This window comes from Ruditapes philippinarum, unplaced genomic scaffold, assembly GCF_026571515.1.
Source record: "Ruditapes philippinarum isolate M1 unplaced genomic scaffold, ASM2657151v2 ctg540_1_1_1_1, whole genome shotgun sequence".
NCBI lineage: Eukaryota > Metazoa > Mollusca > Bivalvia > Venerida > Veneridae > Ruditapes > Ruditapes philippinarum.
In genome coordinates, this window is record NW_026857945.1 from 220,176 (window position 1) to 237,281 (window position 17,106).

Sequence of the window (17,106 nt, forward strand, 5' to 3'; positions counted from 1 at the left end):
CATGGTTCGATGATTTTTGGCAGAGTTATGTCCCTTTCACTTTGAAAATAATATAGATACATCTTAGGAATAAGCAGTTTAAGTTTGAATTTGGTCATGGTTCAATGATATTGGACAAACTTATCTTTCTTGAATGTTGGAAAAACAGTCTGCCATGTGAAATTCTGATCTTACTGAGATCCCTGCTGTTTGTTTTTTTGTTTTTCTTTTTCAAAATTAAACCTGTGTTTAGAGCCACTCATGTGAACAGAAAGAAGTTTCTAATATGATAAACCACAGATGCTGGGGGTCAGATCCTGCCCCCAACATGATACCCCTGAGTAAACACTATCAAAAAATATTTTAATATTTAAACACTAATGGGATATCTGTTACGACTATAATACTGGTTTTGGAAAAAAAAAATACATATATGAAAAAAAAATACTGTTTACCATCATGTATTGAGACTTGATTCCGGGCAGGCAGGCAATGGTTGGGCCATTTTTCGTAACAGATTTCTCAGAGCCTCATGATATTTAGTATACAGCATTAACACGTTGTCCCATACCATGGGATTCGATTTCAGGTCTGTTGCTCATCCACTTCATGTTTACTGACTTAGTTAAATTCATAATAATGGTCAATGGTAGGAATTTTTCGTAACAATTTTCTCAGAGCCTCTTGATATTTGGTATACAGCATCAACATGTAGTCACATACCATGGTATATGATTTCAGGTATGTCGCTCATCCACTTCCCGTTTGCTGACTTAGTTAAATTTTCTGCATTAATTGTAAATGGAAGGAAATTTCCGTAACAGTTTTCTTAGCAACTACATATCACAGCCTCTTGATATTTGGTATTGTGACTGCATTAATACGTGGTCCCAAGTTCAGGTCTATCGCTTATCCATTTCCTGTTTACCGACTTAGTTAAAATGTTCAACATTAATGGTAAATGGTAGGAAATTTTTGTAACATCACAGCCTCATGTTATTTGGTATATAAATGCAACCCGGCCGGCCATTTTTGTCTTTCATCCATTTTTATTGAAGTATTATCCAAATTTGTACTTTGTCTTCATTGTTATAATTTTCATGACGTAAACACGCTACAGGGAGTGTATTTTTTAGCAACCTGTACTTTAAAGAAAAGAAAAAAGAGGTATTTCTATACACTTGTTTGCATTCCTGTTGCTGTTGGCCAAAAATACTTTACATTTGACACTAACCTTTAAATGACATTAAAGAATTTTATAACCCGGGTGCTTGTTTTTAAAAAGAAAAATACTTTTAAGATTTTTTCCTTAAGATGAGCGATATAGGGCCATCATGGCCCTCTTGTTCTTTTATGTATATAGTAAAAAGTAAAAAAAAATCTTCTTATGACAATCCGAAAGCACTATAGATTAGATATTTGGCATGAAACATCTTCTAATGGATGTCTACCACGTTTGTTCAAATAAATGCCCTAGGGTCAAAATTGGCCAGCCCCTGGGGTCATTGTGTTTCCTTTCATGTATAAAAGAAAAATTAATAAATCTTCTTGTGAAAATCCGAAAGCCCTAGTGCTTAAGTATTTGCCATGAAACATTTTCTAATGGATGTCTACCAAGTTTGTTCAAATAAATGCTCTAGGGTCAATATTAGTCCAGCCCCAGGAGGTCATTGATTGTCCTTATATTTATATAGTTAAAAGTCTTCTTTTGACAATCCGAAAGCACTAAAACATGAAACATCCTCTAGTGGATGTCTACCAAGTTTGTTCAAATAAATGCCCAAGGGTCAAAGATGGCCTCGCCCCCGAGGGTCATATTTATATATATATATATATAAATTTGGAGAAAATAAACGTTCATACAGTGCTAAAAAATAAATACCCAAGTACTTTCGGCGTATTATGCCTTCATCAGGGGTGTATTACATGTATAATGTGCACACAATAGAGCACAAAATCTCAATACGTGTGTACTGTATAGTATCAAAAATTGAACTGAAACACAGTTGCTAGAAAGGTGATATAGATTTTTTAAGCCTTTTAGCGAGCGACTGCGAGTCCATAATTGATACGATGATCTGAAATTAATTTCCTAATGAGCTAGAGGTTAGATGTTTAGCATGGAACATCTTCTTGTGGGTGTCTACCAAGTTTGTTCAAATATAGGCCCTTGGGTTAAAATTGGCCCTGCCGGGGGGTGGGGGAGCAGAGGTCATTGTTTTTCATTATATGTGTGTAGTAAAAACTTAACATCATGAAACATCTTCTAATGGGTGTCTTTCAAGTTTGTTCAAATAAATGCCTTGGGGTTTAAACTAGCCCCGCTCCGGGGGCCTATATACAGGTGAGCGACCTCAGGGCCATCATGGCCCTCTTGTTTCAGTTTTGTTAGAGTTATTGCCCTTGACTTAGTATAAAGTTGAAATCAACTTGTTCATGCATAACTCAAAAAAAATTTGACCTGTAGGTCTGAAAGTTTACAAGAATGTTGGTCAGCCATGTACTTATGCACCTTGGTGTTTGCTTGTGGATTTATTCAGTATTTGTAAAGTTCTTGCCCTTGACTTTTAGTTTTCAACTTGAGGCACATGTAGCCTTAAACATATTTGACCTTAAGTCATCAGATTGACAAAACAGTGGAGTGTGGGGGCACTCGTGTCCTATGGACACATTTCTAGTTTCATTTAATTCAATATCGGTTGTGGCCACCTCTGGCTCTAAGTAGTGCGTCAACACGTCGACGCATAGAATTGACGAAACGTTGAACAAGGTTATTTGGAAGATTGTTCCATTCCGCTATGAATGCATTTGTCAGTTGGAGGATATTCTGTGGGGCGTGATGTCGTCAGACATTTCTGCCAAGCACATCCCAGATATGCTCTATCTGATTAATATCTGGAGACATTGCTGGCCATTGTATGGTATTGACGTTGACTGCAGCTAAGCGAGCGCGAGTTATCCTCGCCGTGCGAGGACGGGCGTTGTCTTGTTGAAACTCAACTGGACTGTTTCTTGGCATAAACGGAATAGCCTTGGCATTCAAGACTTTGTTTATGTATCTCTGGGCGTTTAAGTTGCCGTGTATAACAATAAGCCGGGTTTTTTGCCACCCATTTACCCCGCCCCATACCAGAAGCTCACCACCTAAACGATATGCTGTCTAACACAGACAAGGAAAACCTTTGGCCCTTTTTCGATGTTAAATTCTTACAGGGCCCTTTTGGCGTGACTGAGTTTGTAACAGACTTTCCTGAAAAAGGACTATTCCTTTCCTCCCCCCCAGTGATGGGCGCAGTCCCACCAAATAGGCCTAGAGGGGCCTAAAGGAGAAAATATACATATGTAAGAAATGACAGAATAATACATCCCACCAAATGAATGCCAGTCCAAATTTTAAGGGCAAGCGCCTAGCAGATAAACTTTATTATAAAAATTGGGGGGGCGGCTGGTCCCTTTTAAGGGAATATATATTTGGGTGGATTTTTTATCCTTTTCATTTGATTTATTTCACTTTGGGGAACATCTTCTTCATGAAAATTGCAATTTCTGACATTATTCTTTTAGTATTTAAACACAAATGTAATAAGATACTGCTTTTATTTCTTTACAGCTAGAAGTCAATGCGTGTACAATCAGAGAATCCATCTGTGCTTCAAAATTAAAAATCAAATTTGGTGTAAGTTTTGTTGATATTGTTAGATATATACTTTTTGATGTTTTTTTGTTAATTAGGTTTTCAATGAAAACTGGTTATTGTAATGCTGAAGTCGGCTGGCGGGCAGGCGTCAACTTTTGGTTTCTGCTCAATTACTTGAGTTGCTTTGGCCTTTTGACACCAAACTTAGTGTGTAGGTAGCTTATACCAAGAGGCAGCTTGGGATTGCCACCTAGGTGTCTGATCAAGGTCAAGGGCACTGTTACTAAAAATGAAATTTAGTTTCCTCTTGATAGCTTGAGTTTGCTTTTGCCTATTGACACCAAACTTGGTGTATAGAAGGCTTTTATCAGAGGCAGCTTGGGATTGCTACCCAGGTGTCAGTGGTCAGTGCAAGGTCACTGTTACTAAAAATAGAAATTCAGTTATTGCTCAATAACTTTGGTTTGATTTGGCCTATTGACACCAAACTTAATCTGTAAGTAGCTTATATGAAGAGGCAGCTTGGGATTGCTGCTCAGGTGTATGTGATCAAGGTCACTGTTACAGGCTGTCCAGCATCCCTGAAATTCCTAAAAAATCCTAATGTTTTTCAGTTTGTCTATAATTCCTAAAAAAATGAAAAATTCAAAGAGAATTCCTAAAAATGCCCTATTTTTTCACAAAAATTCCTAATTTTTTAATCTTTTGTTATAAACATACTTATAACTTTGAAAATGTTTTCATTATACCCCCAAAAACGAAGTTTGGGGGGGTATATAGGAGTCACCCGGTGGTCGGGCGGTCCAGACGTCCGTTGCATTTTCCTTGTCCGGAGCATAACTTGAAAACTAATGGTTGGAATTCAATATAACTACATACAATGGTCAAGCACATTGAGAGGAAGTGCAGTGCACAAGAACCATAACTATCTTGACTAATTACAGAGTTATTGCCCTTTGTTACTTTTCCTTGTCCGGGGCATAACTTGAAAACTACTGGTTGGAATTCAAAACAACTTCATAAAATTGTCAAACACAATAAGGGGAAGTGCAGTGCACAAGAACCATAACTCTATCTAAAGTAATTACAGAGTTATTGACCTTTGTTACTTTTCCATTGATTTTTTTGTCCGGACCATAACTTCAAGACTAATGGTTGGAATTCAGTATAACTTCATACAATGGTCAAGCACATTGAGAGGAAGTGCAGTGCATAAGAACCATAACTCTATCTTGACTAATTACAGAGTTATTGCCCTTTGTTACTTTTCCTTGTCCGGGGCATAACTTGAAAAATACTGGTTGGAATTCAAAACAACTTAATACAATTGTCAAACACAATAAGGGGAAGTGCAGTGCACAAGAACCATAACTCTATCTAAAGTAATTACAGAGTTATTGCCCTCTGTTACTTTTCCATTGCCTTTTTTGTCCGGACCATAACTTGAAGACTAATGGTTGGAATTCAATATAACTTCATACAATGGTCAAGCACATTGAGAGAAAGTGCAGTGCACAAGAACCATAACTCCATCTTGACTAATTACAGAGTTATTGCCCTTTTGTTACTTTTCCTTGTCCACAGCATAACTTGAAAACTACTGTTTGGAATTCAATACAACTTCATACAGTTGTCAAGAACATTAAAAGGAAGTGCAGTGCACAAGAGCCATAACTCCATTTTGACAAAATACAGAGTTACTGCCCTTTGATACTTTTCCTTGTCAGGAGCATAACTTAAAACGTACTGGTTGGAATTCAAAACAACTTCATACAATGGTCAAGCACAATAAGAGGAAGTGCAGTGCACAAGAACTATAACTTTATCTTCAGTATTTATAGAGTCATTGCCCTTTGTTCCTTTTCTTTGTCTTTCTGACTTATTACAGAGTAATTCTAAACTTTCTACAGAGTAATTCAATTAAACTTCATCAATGCCAACCACATTGAAAAGGAAATGCAACAGAGTAATATCAAAGAACCATAAGAACCACAACTATCTTTAATTGCCCACAACCATAACTCTATATTTCAATTCTTTTACAAGGTATTCTGTTACTAGTAACATCCTCATTTCCGAAGCAGTCTTGTGGGGGTATTAATCACATTTAGTGATAGTTCTAGTTTAAATTATGTTTTAATGTGGTTTTCAGCAGACATTATTCAGAGTAGGCAGTTAGACCCTGCAGAAATGATCACAGACATAACAAAGTCAACCTTGTTTTAAACATGCTAAAAAATGTTTTGGCATTGATTTGCCAACTCAAAATTGGTGACATTGAAATGGTTTTGTTCCAACTAGACTTTAACTATGTCCATTACTTTGCTATTTCATAATCAAAGCTACTAATTTATCCTTTCAGATGCCTATGTAGGAGAAATTGCTCATTTTTGCCACAAAGTTTTCAATTTTATTCAATACTTGTTCTTTCATTCATATGGTGCAATTCAGGAAAATGCAGACTCCTAAATTAATCACACTAAAAACAATTTGGCAGTTCACTAATATAGAGCTAATTTCCAATTTCCATGTACATACAATTTGCAGTTATATGATCTAGATAGACTGCAATTGAATGGTCTGCGTGATGAAGTTTTTTGATGTGCATTTCTGTTTGTTGTTGATTACAGATGCTTCCCATTTGTTCAAATGACTGTGCTAAGGCCAATGCCTTTTCACTTCCTACTTGTACAAACAATTTCCTTTTAGACACTAATGGTTATAACATTCCTAAAACATAGGTAGAACATGTTCTTTTGACATGTTCAGCCATTGAAAAAACATATTTCAAATATGGTTTGAACATGGTTTGACTATGACCTGATGATTTCCGCAGGGAGGCAGTTGACCAGTGAGTCTATTTATTCACTGATAACTATGGAACACTGGTATGGACACCTTTGCTCTAACTTAACTAGAGCATTATTTGTGAGTTACTTTTGTGTCGGGGCGTCCGTGGCCGAGGGGTTAAGGTCGTTGACTTCAAACCACTTGCCCCTCACCACTGTGGGTTTGAATCCTGACAGGGACTTTGGATTCTTTCATGTGAGGAAGCTATCCAGCTAGCTTATGGAACGTTGGTGGTTCTACTCAGGTGCCCGATTGTGCCTGAAATGGTGCACGGAAGGGCACCTCAGGTCTTCCTCCAGCAGTATAGCTGGAACGTGGCCAAATGACTTATACTGTTGTGTAAACTTTTGTGTCAAATAAGCAAAGGTTAGCCCATACCATGGTCTTTTGCATAGTTTAGTTAAAAAAATTCCTAATTTTAGCCCTAAATATCTTTTGTTAATTTAAAATTCCTATTTTGCCCTAAAATATGCCCTTATTATAGTCCCCTACCGGTTTAACAGGAGGGGACTTTAGGTTTACCCTCCGTCCGTCTGTCTGTCTGTCCGTCTGTCTGTCAGTCCGTCAGACCGTCCGTCCACAAAACTGGATCCCGCGATAACGCAAAAAGTACTGAAAATATTTTTATGAAACTTGATATATGGATAGATGGCAGTATGGAGATTATGCACATCTTTTTCTTTTCTTCCTATGTTGAAAATTCTGGTTGCTATGGCAACAAATAGTCTGAAAATATGGCAAATTTAACACATAAACTTGATCCAGTGATAACTCAAAAAGTACTGAAAATATTTTTATGAAACATAAAATATGGGTAGGTGGCAGTCTGCAGATTATGCACATATTTTTCTTTTCTTCCTATGTTGAAAATTCTGGTTGCTATGGCAACAAATAGCCTGGATTTCAAGATTTCTGATTTATTTTTTTCAGCTTTTTCACTATAAGTTCTTTATTTCTTAAGGTGTTTACTTCAAACTTTAAATATAAGTTTCTGGTCATCAACCACATCATATGTGACAAGCACAAAAATTATCAGTATTACCTCCCTTGAACTTAGAATTTTTATGAAAAAAATGTTTTTAAATAACTTCTTTATTTCCTAATGTATCTGCTTCAAACTTCATATATATGGTTCTTATTATCACTCAACATTTTTGAGAAGGTTAAATACTCTAGCAAGACTATTTCCAGAATTATGTCCCCCTTGAACTTAGATTTTTTTCGAGAAATTGGTATTTTTTACTCCAACTTCTTCATTCCTTATAGATTTACTTTAAAATCCCACATCGTAATAATATGACAAGGTTGTATAAACATAATTGCCTTACTAGGCAGGGAAACTTAACACATTACTGTGAAATAGACAAACTTAGAACTCAAAGATTTAAGTTCATTCATGTCATTCATTCACTGGTAAAATTGAAATCAGAATGTTGCTGGGGTTCTAACCGGTAGGGGACTTATGGATTGCTTGCAATACTATGATAATTGCTTGTTTTATGTTGGAAGGTGCTGGACAGCCTGCTGTTACTAAAAATAGAAATTCAGTTTCCGCAAGATAACTTCAGTTTACTTTGGCCTATTGACAACAAACTTAGTGTATGGATAGCTTACTGGGGATAACTACCCAGGCTATGATTAAGCTTAAGGTCACTTAATTGCTAAAAATAGAAATTCAGTTTTTGCTCAATAACTTGAGTTAGTTGTGAGCTATTGACAGCAAATTTGGTGTGTGGCTAGCTTATATCAGGATGCAACTTGGGATTGCTACCCAGATGTCTTTGATCAAGGTCAATGTTGCTAAAAATAGAAATTCAATCGCCGCATAATAACTTTAGTTTGCTTACACCTATTGACACCAAATTTAGTATTTGGGTAGCTTACATCAAGAGGCAACTAGGGATTGCTAACCAGGTGTCTGTGAACAAGGTCAAGGTCACTGTTGCTTTAAAAAAAAAAATCAGTTTTCAAAGTTGCTTGACTTGAGGTTGCTTTACCAAGCTTGCTGTGTGGCAGGTTTTGATGGCCACTTAGATACACCTACTTTAGCTGTATGAAATAGGCATGGATTATGGTCTTCCTATTCATATTTTCCTTATTTTCACTTTCTGTAGTGCAGAACACTGGTTCCGTCCATGTCTTTTGTAAACACATGCTTGGTATATGTTGCTTAACTGTTTTATTTGGTACATTAGTTGTTAAATCTTGGTGTCATCCAGAAATACTCACAAAACCTGATAACTGTTGGCTACACTGCAAATTCTTTGGACGTCGCCATTTTAACTTTCCTATTTTCTATAAGATATTTTCAATTTTCCATATCTCATTCGTTTCTAAAGTTTTTTAACAGAAATTTTCTGAGATGATGTTACCATAGCAACAGAGGAGTTCAATGTGATATTGTGCAGATACATCATCAGATATTTGAAATATACATTTTTAGTCCCCTACCGGTTTAACCAGAGGGGACTAGGTTTACCCTCCGTCCGTCTGTCTGTCCGCACTCACAGAAAACTCACCGTCCACAAAACTTGATCCCACGATAACGCAAAAAGTACTGAAAATATTTTTATGAAACTTGATATATGGATAGATAGCAGTATGGAGATTATGCACGTCTTTTTGTTTTCTTCCTATGTTGAAAATTCTGGCTGCTATGGCAACAAATAGTTTGAAAATATGGCAAATTTAACACATAAACTGGATTTAGTGATTACTCAAAAAGCACTGAAAATATTTTTATGAAACTTGAAATATGGGTAGATGGCAGTCTGGAGATTATGCACATATTTTTCTTTTCTTCCTATGTTGAAAATTCTGGTTGCTATGGCAACAAATAGCCTGAATTTCAAGATTTCTGATTTAAATTTTTCAGCTTTTTCTCTATAAGTTCTTTATTTCTTAAGGTGTTTTCTTCAAACTTTAAATATAAGTTTCTGGTCATCAACCACATCATATGTGACAAGGTTTACAACTCTAGCACAAAAATTATCAGTATTACCTCCCTTGAACTTAGAATTTTTATGAAAAAAATGTTGTCTTTTTTAAATAACTTCTTTATTTCCTAATGTGTCTACTTCAAACTTCATATATCGTCCGTCTGTCTGTCTGACAAACCAGAGCTACATTATGGGGTTTGGTCTATTGTTCTTATAACAATAGATGTCTTTGAAGTCATTCATTCCGTTACTCTTGTGGGGTTATTTTCTGCATTGTGGGGTTAAAAAGAACAAAAGAAATAACAAAAGAAAACCCCATAATGTAGCTCTGGTAAGAACGTCTGTCCGTCCGTCCACAAAACTGGATCCCGCGATAACGTAAAAGGTACTAAAAATATTTTTATGAAACTTGATATATGGATAGATGGCAGTATGGAGATTATGCACGTCTTTTTCTTTTGTTCCTATGTTGAAAATTCTGGTTGCTATGGCAACAAATAGTCTGAAAATATGGCAAATTTAACACATAAACTGGATCCAGTGATAACTCAAAAAGTACTGAATATATTTTTATGAAACTTGAAATTTTCTGGCAACAAATAGCCTGAATTTCAAGATTTCTGATTTAAATTTTTCAGCTTTTTATACGCCCGTTTGAAAAACAGGACGTATTATGGGAACGCCCCTGGCGGGCGGGCAGGCGGGCGGCGTCCAATTTTGTCCGGAGCATATCTCCTACATGTATGGAGGGATTTTAATGAAACTTCATATAAATGTTCACCACTATGAGGAGCAGTGTCGCGCACATGAACCAGGTCTCTAGGTCAAAGGTCAAGGTCACACTTAGAGCTCATTGAAAAATGCTTGTCCGGAGCAAAACTTCCACATGTATAGAGGGATTTCAATATTACTTGGCACAAATGTTCACCATTGTGAGGCGGAGTGTCGCATGCAAGATTCAGGTCCTTGCGGTCAAGGTCACACATAGAGGTCAAAGTTCAGATAAAAATATGAAGATGTGTATATGGACCATTTAGTCATCATTTATTGAGGGATTGTAACACAAATGGTCATTATCAAGACTATGGCTGTGATACATATAATTTAGGTCAATATATACAAGGTCAAGGTCACTAAAGATGATGAAATATCCAGATTTTGTAAATAGAATTTAATCAAAGGGAGACAACAAAGTTATTACTTTGTTCATAAATGACTTACACAATTACTCCCCTTGATCTATTTTCACTTTCAATTCTAAAAATAGAATTTAATCAAAGGGCATGAAATAATCCTCTTTCTTGGACTTGAGTATGTTCTAAAGAATGTAACATTTATTTACACATGTTTCATTCATTGGTCAAGATTCTTAACTGTGATAACTATGGTGTTCTGTAGACTTGGTATTTGTTCACAAAGATCATACAGTAATTACCTTATCAAATGTAAATACTTTCTCATAGAAATTTAATTATATTTTAATTTTCAAGTAAATATCAGTTCAGCTCATTCAAAGATTAAGAATTGTAATGAAATGTATTTCCCTAGAATAAAATCTAAAATCAGAATTTTTTAGTTATTAAATTACATGTACTTTTTATACGCCCGTTTAAAAAAAGATAAAAATATGAAGATGTGTATAGGGACGATTTAATCATCATTTATTGAGGGATTGTAACACAAATGGTCATTATAATGACTACGGCTGTGACACATGTACTTTAGGTCAATATATGCAAGGTCAAGGTCACTAAAGATGGTGAAATATCCAGATTTTGTCTGGAGCATATCTCCTACATGTATGGAAGAATTTTTATAATACTTTATGGAAATGTTCACCACCATGATATGTATTGCTCCATGCATGATTCAGGTCAAAGGTCAAGGTCACACTTAGAGCTCATTGAAAAACGCTTGTCCGGAGCAAAACTTCTACATTCATAGGGGGTTTTCAATATAACTTGGCACAAATGTTCACCATTGTGAGGTTGAGTGTCGCATGCAAAATTCAGATCCCTGCGACCAAAGTCAAGGTTACACATAGAGGTCAAAGTTCAGATAAAAATTTGAAGATGGTTATAGGGACCATTTAGTCATCATTTATTGATGGATTGTAGCACAAATGGTAACTATCATGACTACAGGTGTTACACATTTAATTTAGGTTTATATTTGCAAGGTCAAGGTCACTGGAGATGATTAAATATCCAGATGTTGTCCGGAGCATATTTTCTACATGCATGGAGGAATTTTAATGTTACTTTTATAGAATTGTTCACTACCATGAGACGTAGTGCCCTGCACATAAACCAAGTCTCTAGGTCAAAGGTGAAGGTCACAGTTAGAGCTCATAGAAAAACACTTGTCTGGAGCAAAACTTCTACATGCATAGAGGGATTTCAATATAATTTGGCACAAATGTTCATCATTGTGAGGCTGAGTGCCGTGCATAAAATTCAGGTCCCTGCGACCAAGGTCAAGGTCACACATTCTGTGCATATCTTCCCTATTGATTTGTTTTAAGGTTCATTTAACAACACAGTGCCAAGAATAAAAACTTGCTTGCTAGATAACACTTATCCATAATGCCCCCATCTCCATCTAAAGCTTTTTCGTAAACGGGCGTATTTTGTGACTATGGCAACCTTGTTCACTATAAGTTCTTTATTTCTTAAGGTGTTTACTTCAAACTTTAAATATCAGTTTCTGGTCATCAACCACATCATATGTGACAAGGTTTACAACTCTAGCACAAAAATTATCAGTATTACCTCCCTTGAACTTAGAACTTTTATGAAAAGAAAATGTCTTTTTTAAATAACTTCTTTATTTCCTAATGTATCTACTTCAAACTATGTAAAATTGAATGGCCACAGGCCCATCAGAATGTTGCTGGGGTTCTAACCGGTAGGGGACTTATGGATTGCTTGCAATACTATGATAATTGCTTGTTTATTTAAGCATACTCATAACAAAACGCAAATTATTTGACATGCGCCGGGAACTCAAACCAATGTTGTTAATACTGAATGTTTTTAAGTAACTACAGTAGATATTTTGTGAATGATTTGTTGTAATGTTAAATAATAAACTTATAGGTTATATGTGTAAATCATTATATTTTGGTGTTAAAAAAGAACCGTTTATAAAATTTGTCACAGACTTTTAGGACAACCCTAGTAGTTAAAACTTAAAAAATCTTATAGAAAAAACAAAACAAAAGTCTTCTACTTTTTAGATATTTAGCATGAAAAATAAATGCCCTTTGGTCAAAATTGAACCTGCCCCAGACAGGGGATCATTGATTTTTCTTATATGGATATGGTTAAAATCTTACTGAAAAAAAAACGAAAACCTTCTTTTAAAAAAACCAAGAGAACTAGAGCTTAGATAGAAAGCATGAAACATCTAGAGTGGGCCTACCAAGTTTGTTCACAATTTGTCCAACGTCCATCAGTGCATCTGTGCGTCCGTCATCAACTATTTATACAAACAACTTCTTAGCAGAAACCACTGGGCCAAATTTGATGAAATTTTCCTGGGATGTTCTTAGCAAGAAGGTCTACCAAAATTGCTCAAAATGGTTCTGCATAATTGGACATCTGGGTGAGGAGGGCTCAATAATTAAATCTGTGCATGGCCTAGAGATTAGATATTTTGTGTGAAGCATCTTCTCATGAAACTCTACAAAAATTGTTCAAATTATAGACCTGGGCTCAAAATTGGCCCCGTCCCAAGGGTTTTTGATTTTCATTAAATACATAAGAGTAAAAAAATGATAAAAATTCTTGTAAAAAACCAAAAGCGCTAGAGCTTAGATATTTGGCATGAAACTACCAAGTTTGTTTAAATAAAAGCCCTAGGGTCAAAATTGGCCCCGCCCTGGGGGTCTTTGATTTTCATGATATAAATATAGCAAAAAAATAAAAAATCTTCTTGTAAAAAAACAGAAGACCTTTAGGTATGTACTCCACAGCGAAAGCTGTACCATATATAATTGCCACTAATTTTTCATGTGACAAGAGCCTGGCTCTTTGGCATGTATCAATATACATGTGTAGATCTTAATATTGATAATTGAAATAAAACATGTTTTGTACAAATGGGTATCCTCTCTGTTTAAAAATTTTTTTTTGATTACTTTAGATTTTATTTACTTAAAACAAGTTTGCATTTAGTCCTGTATTGCCATGCCTATGCGGAACTTTCCAACAAATTTACTGACATAAAAAAAAGTTGAAACATAAGTTATACAATTATTCATCCTGAGAAAAATGAATCTTTTCATTATCTGTTGTATAAACATTTTAGGCAGGGAAACTTACACATTACTATGATACAAACTAAGAACTCAGAAGATTTAAGTTCATTCATGTCTTCCACAATGGCATAATTAAATGGCCATGGCCTTTCAAATTGTAACTGATAGAGTTCTTTTGCATTGCTTGCAATACATTGATAATTGCTTTTTATTACAGAATGTACATATTCACAGTGCAGCTGTACTTACCATACATCCTAAAGAGTCAGCAAAAAGTTCTATGTATTATACTCTACAATTTTGGAAGAAAGAGTTGGCATCAGTCCGGATTAAGGTCAGTAGGTCATAGATTTGATGGTTTAAGATAGTTCCAAATTTTTGTGTTGCCTTAAAAAAGGCGACATATAGAGGCTACTTATGTCGGCGGTGTCAGCATCGGCGTCCCCTTAAGCTTGTCCGGAGCAAAAGTCAGTCACTATAAGTGATAAGTTAATGGCCTTTGTTAATTTTCATATTTCATTTTTGTCCGGGCCATTTCTCCTAAACTATAAAAGCCATGAACATGAAACTTCATAGGATGATAGATATCACAAGAACAGGTACTCTGCACTTCATGATTTTTTAGAGTTATTGCCCTTTGTTAATTTTCATATTTCATTTTTAGCTCACTGTCACAAAGTGACAGGGTGAGCTTTTGTGATCGCTTTTCGTCCGGCGTCCGTAAACTTTTACTTTAAATGACATCTCCTCATAAACCACTAAGCCAATTTCATCCAAACTTCACAGGAATGTTCCTTTGGTGGTCACCTTTGAAAATTGTTCAAAGAATTTATTTCCATGCAGAACTCTGGTTGCCATGGCAACCAAATGAAAAAACTTTAAATACCTTTTTCTAAAAAACCCAAAGAGCTAGAGCTTAGATATTTGGCATGAAACATATTCTAGTGAGTGTCTACCAAGTTTGTTCAAATAAAAGCCCTGGGGTCAAAATTGGCCCCGCCGCGGGGGTCATTGATTTTCCTTATATGTGTATAACAAAAACTTAAAAAATCTTCTTTGAAAAAACTCAAATAGCTAGAGTTTAGATATTAAGCACAAAGCATCTTCTAGTGAGTGTCTACAAAGTTTGTTCAAATAAAAGCCCTGGGGTCAAAATTGGCCCCGCCCCAGGGGTCATTGATTTTCCTTATATGTGTATAGCAAAAACTTAAAAATCTTCTTCGAAAAATCCGAATAGCTAGAGTTCAGATATTAAGCATGAAACATTTTCTAGTAAGTGTCTACAAAGATTGTACAAATAAAAACCCTTGGGTCCAAACTGGCCCGGCGCCTCAGGTGTGTCATTGTTTTTAACTATATGTTTAAAGAAAAAACTTGACCAGCTAGACCTTAGATGTTTAGCATGAAACATCTTCTAATGGGTGTCTACCAAGTTTGTTCAAATAAAAGCCCTGGGGTTTAAACTGGCCCTGCTACGGGGGCCTATATACAGGTGAGCGACTTCAGGGCCATCATGGCCCTCTTGTTAGATGATTTTGGGTCACTATTTCAAAGTTCAAGGTCACAGGAGCCTTATATGTCAGAATGGTTTCCGCACATTATCTTGAAAATTATTCATCACAAAGTCTTCATTATTTTTCTTTTCCCATAATTGAACACTTCCATGTACCCATTTATGGCAAGTTTCTGTAACAAAATAACCAATAATGTGAGGCAAGAAAGGGGGACATATATTTTCCATGGTGTTTTTATTATGCCACCTGAAGTGCAGTGCTTAAAAATCAAATCCAATCGATCTGTCAGTGTAAAACTTTTCCATGGTGTTTTTATTATGCCCCCGCCATATAATGGCTGGGGCATATAGTGTTACCCTGTTCTGTCATTCCGTCCTTTCATCATTCTATCATTTCGTCATCATCAGTTTTTGTTCATTATCTTTGTAACGGTTGCACAAATTCAACTCAAATTTGACATAAGATATGTCATAAGAAAATACAGGTCAAGTTGGAATTTGGTCATGGTTTGATGATATTTTGCACAGTTATGCCCCTTCCACTTTGAAAATAATATGAAATTTTCAGTTTCCGTTCATTATCTCCCCAATGGTATTACACATTCAACTCAAATTTGACATATGGATACGTCATAGGAATATGAAGGTCAAATTTGAATTTTGTCATTTGGCATTTATGTCCCTTTCACTTTGAAAATAATATGAAATTTTCAGTTTCAGTTCATTATCTCCTCTAGGGTATTACACATTCAACTCAAATTTGACATATGGATACGTCAAAGAAATGGGCAGGTTAAGTTTGAATTTGGTCATGGTTCGATGATTTTTGGCAGAGTTATGAAAAGAGGAAATTTTCAGTTCCCATTCATTATCTCACCAACAGTTGTACATATTCAACTCAAATTTAAGATATGGATATGTCATAAGAATGCACTGGTCAATTTCAAATTTGGTCATGGTTTGATGATAGCTGACAGAGTTATCCCTCTTGAACTTTTAAAGAAATCAGTAATTTTTAGTTTTCGTTCATTATCTCCCCAATGGTTGTACACATTCAACTCAAATTTGACATATAGATACATCTTAGGAATAAGCAATTTAAGTTTGAATTTGGTCGTGGTTAAAACATTTTGGACAAAGTTATCTCTCTTGAATGTTGGAAAAAATTTGAATTTTCACTTTCAGCACTCATACTTTTGTGGCAATATATGTAGCCATTATTTTGGCTACAAATATGCAATATGCAATTTACAAAAGGTTAACACTGAATAGTTTAGTGCCTTGAACTTTGTTCAAAAATGGTTTGTGTTAACATTAAATAGTTTTAAGAGCTTTGAACTTAAAATGAAAAAAAATAGTTTGTGCAAACAAATTTGGAACTAAATATTATAACATCTGAAATTTTGGCTGCGTGTGGGGCATCCTTGGCGTGACGACACATTTCTAGTTTTTGATAATATTACAGTTTTGTTAATCCTGATGTAACATTGTTACAATCAGTTCAACTGCCACTAAAGTTAAAGGTACATGTACATTGTAAGAGCAGTGTTTATAAATATCCTATATTTAAGAAAAAAAAGTGCCCAAGTGACAGCTATACAGTTTACAAGGCCACTTATCTGACTCGCAGAGTTCTAGTTGCAATATTTAACTCCCTTGCCAAAAGTGGGAGCCATTTTGGGGTTATAAACAAACTAGGGGTGTTAAACAGTTTAATTATTATGCCCCCAAAAACAAAGTTTAGGGGGGTATATGGGAGTCAGCTTGTTGGTAGGTCCGTCCATCCGTCGATTGGTCCACATTATGGTTTCCGGACAATAACTAGAGTTTGGAGGAGGTATTGTATTCAAACTTGGTATATAGCAACCTTACGTGGAAACCCCTATTGGAATTGCATTTGGATCAATTGGGATCAAGGTCACTGTAA

General features: G+C 35.6%; 1 protein-coding gene across 1 annotated transcript in view; it reads left to right on the plus strand.

Moving 5' to 3' along the window:
- The window catches only part of LOC132751566 (DNA-directed RNA polymerase III subunit RPC1-like), a gene marked incomplete at its 5' end in the record, with an annotated part of 259,988 nt that overhangs the window by 200,742 nt on the left and 42,140 nt on the right, over window positions 1-17,106 (plus strand). The window contains 2 exon segments of the mRNA XM_060741739.1: window positions 3,590-3,655; window positions 13,884-14,000. Coding sequence (XP_060597722.1) covers window positions 3,590-3,655; window positions 13,884-14,000 — 183 coding nt within the window.